Genomic DNA, 5000 nt, shown 5'->3' with positions numbered 1-5000 from the left:
GACTGCCGCCCACTGTGTCGGGTAACAACCCCCCCCCCCCCCCCCCCTCTACTGTGACATCATTGTAACATGGGTCACTGATTATCAGATGAACTCCCTAGCTAACTCACACACACACCCACACAGACAAAAGCACACACACACACACACACACACACACACACACACACACACACATGCACACACAGACACAGACAAAAGCACACACACAAACACACACACACACACACACAGACATACACACACACACACACACATGCACACACAGACACAGACAGACACAGACACAGACACAGACACAGACACACACATACTAAAACAAAGAGACACACACACTTATGTTACACAACCGTAATGTACACACCCTTCAAACACACACACATACAGAACATAATGATAAATAGACCTAACTTAGTCTGGTGGTACTTTGTTGTGTAGTTTATGTTATGTGAGAATAAGCGTGTGTGTGTTTGTGTGGGCGTCTGGGTGTGTTTGTGTGTGTGTGTGTCTCCCTTCTCCCCTACAGGTCCAAGCCCGAAGCGTATCTTGTGAAGTTCTCCCTTTGGCAGAAGATGTCCAGGATTGACACCACTGACATCGCCTATGTGAAGAAGCTACACGTTCACTGGGACTACGAGGCCCAGAGCTACCGGAATGACATCGCTCTGGTCGAGCTGAAGCCACTAGGGGGCAGCACTCAGTGTGTGCGCTCCAACCCCGCCATCCGCTCCGTCTGTGTGCCCTGGTCCGTCCAGCAGTTCCAGCCGAGGCACGACTGCACCATCTCCGGATGGGGGAGGGACAAAGGTCATTCATCACCCTACCGAGTGCATTCTTTTTGTACAAGTTGGACATATGTATTAATGCATATGTATTGTTTCGATCTTTAAAAACTCTGATTATTGACGTTGCTGGTGCTCTTATTCTCATGGTTTCCTTAGAGGGCAAGTCCCAGAATAAGCTGCAGTGGGCGAGCGTAGAGCTGATCGACAATTGCGAGAACTACTACCCAAACCGCTTCAAAGCGGGAATGATGTGTGCAGGTGAGTACACTGAGCTGACTCTATCTGAGGCCAACTTGTCAGAAGCCTTGGTGTCCCATCGCCATCCTGAGTGCCATCTCACCTGTGTGCCATCTCACCTGTGTCATCTTCCAATCCCATGCCATGCCTTTGCTGTGGCATCCACCATCACCACCATCCCACTGCCATCTCCCCCCCCCCTCACACACACACACCTGTGTGCCATCTCACCCGTGTCTTCTCAGATCAAATCAAATAATTCTTAATTGGCATGAATGAACCGACTTATAGTTGCCAAAGCTGCAAGTGTGAATATAATTGAGTTATGATGAACATAGCGAGCTAGCAACCTAAAACGCATACAAAAACCTAGCAAACACCACCAACAGCCCAGCTGGTGCTGATTAAAGGTGGCTAGTGGTAACCACACATGAGTTTTGTATTTTCTTCGCGTGACCATATATCATCTAAGTGAATCTGAAGATGATAGCAATAAACTAGTTGCCTATGAAAAGCACACGTCAGAAGGTGGCAAATCGTTGCACAGTGTTGTAATGTGTAATGTGTAAATGTACATATTAGATGTAGTATAAATTAAAATGACCTACCTACCCGTGTGTGCCCAGGTGCTGCAGAGGACAGAGTGGACCTAATCAATCCCGTCCTGTCAGTCATGTGCTAATGTCCCTCCTGTGACATCCCTAATGAGGGGGTCATGTTTGTCTCACCTGTGTTTCATCTCACCTGTGTGTTCTCTACCTGTGTGTGCCCAGGTGATGTGGACGGCCATGTGGACTCCTGCCAGGGTGACTCCGGGGGCCCGCTGGTGTGTAAGGACCCCAGCGGCGTGTCGTACGTGTGGGGGGTGGTGAGCTGGGGGCAGGAATGCGGCAAGAAGGGCTTTCCTGGTGTTTATACCCAGGTGGCGCACTACTACAACTGGATCCACATGACCACCGATAAATACATCACCAAGTACAACCAATAAACTAGGGTGGAGACGCAGACACACACACACACACACACACACACACACACACACACACACACACACACACACACACACAAACACACACAAACACACACAAACACAACCACACAACCACTGAACCAGGCCTGTCGTAACTGAAACCACACCACACCCAATGGAGCTGAAGCCAGACACACACTGTCTTCTCTTCTGAAGAATGAGCTATTATATCCCTTTTGCCTCTTGATTGACTTTTAAATATGAATACCATTTACACATTATAAACTCAACTAAAATAACTAAACAAAAATAAATGCTTTATTATCAGATTATTATTTGTGGGCTCCTTTTGACGCTTTGGTGTGAATGTGTTGGAGGTCCAGAGATAAATACAACAATAGTGTGTGTGTGTGTGTGTGTGTGTGTGTGTGTGTGTGTGTGTGTGTGTGTGTGTGTGTGTGTGTGTGTACATGTGTATATGTGAGTGTGTGTGTGTGTCCTGATATAAGTAAGAGTTGCTCTTTGAATGCAACAGAAACACAAAAAGTGAGAAATATAACAAGTCTATTGGGTCAATGGGCAGGTTGCTTACATCTGCACACGGTCAGTAAAGCAGACACACACACACACACACACTCACACTCACACTCACACTCACACTCACACTCACACTCACACACACACACAGACACACACACACACACACACACCCACACACACGATCCTACACACCCTTCCAGCATGACAATATCTCACTGAATGGTCTTCAATAGGATGGACTTCCACCCTTGTGACGTTTACTTTATTTTAAACAGACATACTGTAAGATCATAGTGTGTTATTTTCCAGAGAGAAACCCCCACTGTTCTACTGTGTTATAAACAGAACTCTATTTTAGCTCTGAAGTTAGTTGCGGCTGCAGGATTTAGCGAAGGACAGACCTCAAACGCACACAACCCGCTACGATGGAGAGAGAGAAGGAGGGATGATTAGGAGATGTCGCCCATAGTGTAGAGTGCGTCTCTTCTGTGTTGGCCTTGCATCCCTTAGTCTCCCAAAGGTGGTGATGTTCCTTCAAACTCCTGGCATCGCTTTTTCTCCGTTCTCTTAGCACACGTAGCGGTCGGTGTCTCCACACGGCCATTCCACAGCAATGATTAGGAAATTTCGCCCATAGTGTAGAGTGAGTTTCTTCTGTGTTGGTCTTGCATCCCTTAGTCTCCCAAAGGTGGTGATGTTCCTTCAAACTCCTGGCATCGCTTTTTCTCCGTTCTCTTAACACACGTAGCGGTCGGTGTCTCCACACGGCCACTCCACAGCAACATCCCACAATAGCATACAAAGCATGTAAGAAGACAGAATACACAACCTTGTGACTTGTGTCTGGGGGGGGGGGGGGGTTGCTGGTTCTAAGGAAGGGGGCAGGAAGGGGAACAGTATGGGGTCTGCCTAGGCCCCAACCTTTGCCGGCCTTACGGAGCGAGCAACACTCCACTACTGACCGAAATTAACTACAGGAAACACTTTTAAAACCACCAAATCCATGGAATTGAATAATATCAAGACATACACAACAACCCTAGAAAAAACATTAGTGCTGTCAAACGATTAAAATATTTAATCGCGATTAATCGCATTTATGTCATAGTTAACTCAAAATTAATCGCGATTAATCGCAAATTTTTATCTATTCTAAATGTCCCTTCGTTTATTTATTTTTTCCATCATTTTATTTTTTATTTCAATGCCCTTATCAACATGGAAAAGTGGATTGGCTTGCTTTATGCAAATGTTTTATTTTATTGAAAACCAACATTGCCAAAGAGGGCCGTACAAAATAAAATTATAAAGTGCACATTTCAGGTAAACAAGGACCCTATAGTGCAGTTAAACCATGGCTTAATATTTTCTTTTTTTCAAGTTTGCAGGGAACATAGCAGTCAGGCCTCTTATTTCAGAAACAATGAACCGTAACAGTTAGGTTACCAATAAAAGGTAAGCCTACTACTTCTTTGCTTTCAGCCAGCTACCTGTTGACATTTTCAGACAACAGTGAAGCTCGCTTCTTTTGCACAACAAAAGCGCTCACCATTTACTCAAACCGTAACGTTAGCCTACTACACAGTTTGCAAGGCCAAAAAAAACGTTAATCTAAAAAAAAAAAAAAAAAAAAAAAATTTTAAATTTAAATTTAAAAAAAATAAAATCGCGTTAATCGCGCGATAAAAAAATTAACGGCGTTAAAATGGGTTTGCGTTAACGCCGTTAATAACGCGTTAAACTGACAGCACTAAAAAACATATAAAAACACAATAACAACACGACGACAAAATCCCAGGCTGAGAGGCAGCAAGACCAGCAGTCCCCAAACTAGAACCCTCCTCTTCTGCAGCAGGAAACTGGAGACTTTAACTGCTGCTTAATCACGTGGCCAGGTGCATCTCATCCAGCAATGAGAAACAGAAGACATTCGACTCACTAGTTGGTACTGAAACCACACCCACTGGTGCTGAAACCACACCCACTGGTGTTGAAGCCACACCCACTGGTGCTGAAGCCACAATCACTGGTTGGTACTGAAACCACACCCACTGGTGCTGAAACCACACCCACTTGTGCTGAAGCCACAATCACTGGTCGTTACTGAAACCACACCATCTGGTGCTGAAATGACACGCTTTAGTTGTGGCCTGTCAGTCATATAGACCCAGCCTTCTCAGACCACACCTTGGAGTGGGCAGGAGAGGATATATGTGTGTGTGTGTGCGTGTGCGTGTGCGTGTGCGTGTGCGTGTGCGTGTGCGTGTTTGTGTGCGTGTGTGTGTGTGTGTGTGTGTGTAGACAGATGACTCACTGTAAATGTGGAAATAGTGGATTCACAATCAATATTGTTGATCCAAAACTTGCACCACTAAACAAATGTGAACAAACAGAGAGGCAGATATGGGTCAGAAGAGAAAAGAGTATCAGAGAGTACACACACACACACATATACCCGTACATGAACA

General features: G+C 45.4%; 1 protein-coding gene across 3 annotated transcripts in view; it reads left to right on the top strand.

Moving 5' to 3' along the window:
* LOC105891454 (complement factor I-like) overlaps positions 1-2324 on the top strand; it is an 11616-nt gene extending 9292 nt beyond the window's left edge. For all 3 annotated transcript variants that reach the window (XM_031585306.2, XM_031585308.2, XM_012817632.3), the window contains 4 exons: positions 1-21; positions 527-807; positions 942-1043; positions 1796-2324. The exon at positions 1-21 is cut by the window's left edge and continues 83 nt beyond it. In XM_031585306.2, coding sequence (XP_031441166.1) covers positions 1-21; positions 527-807; positions 942-1043; positions 1796-2010 — 619 coding nt within the window. In that variant the 3' untranslated portion in view covers positions 2011-2324. The remainder of the gene's footprint in view (positions 22-526; positions 808-941; positions 1044-1795) is intronic.
* Positions 2325-5000: the final 2676 nt, after the last annotated feature.

The sequence above is a fragment of the Clupea harengus genome, chromosome 18, assembly GCF_900700415.2.
Source record: "Clupea harengus chromosome 18, Ch_v2.0.2, whole genome shotgun sequence".
NCBI lineage: Eukaryota > Metazoa > Chordata > Actinopteri > Clupeiformes > Clupeidae > Clupea > Clupea harengus.
This window is presented reverse-complemented; position numbering and strand designations above follow the sequence as displayed.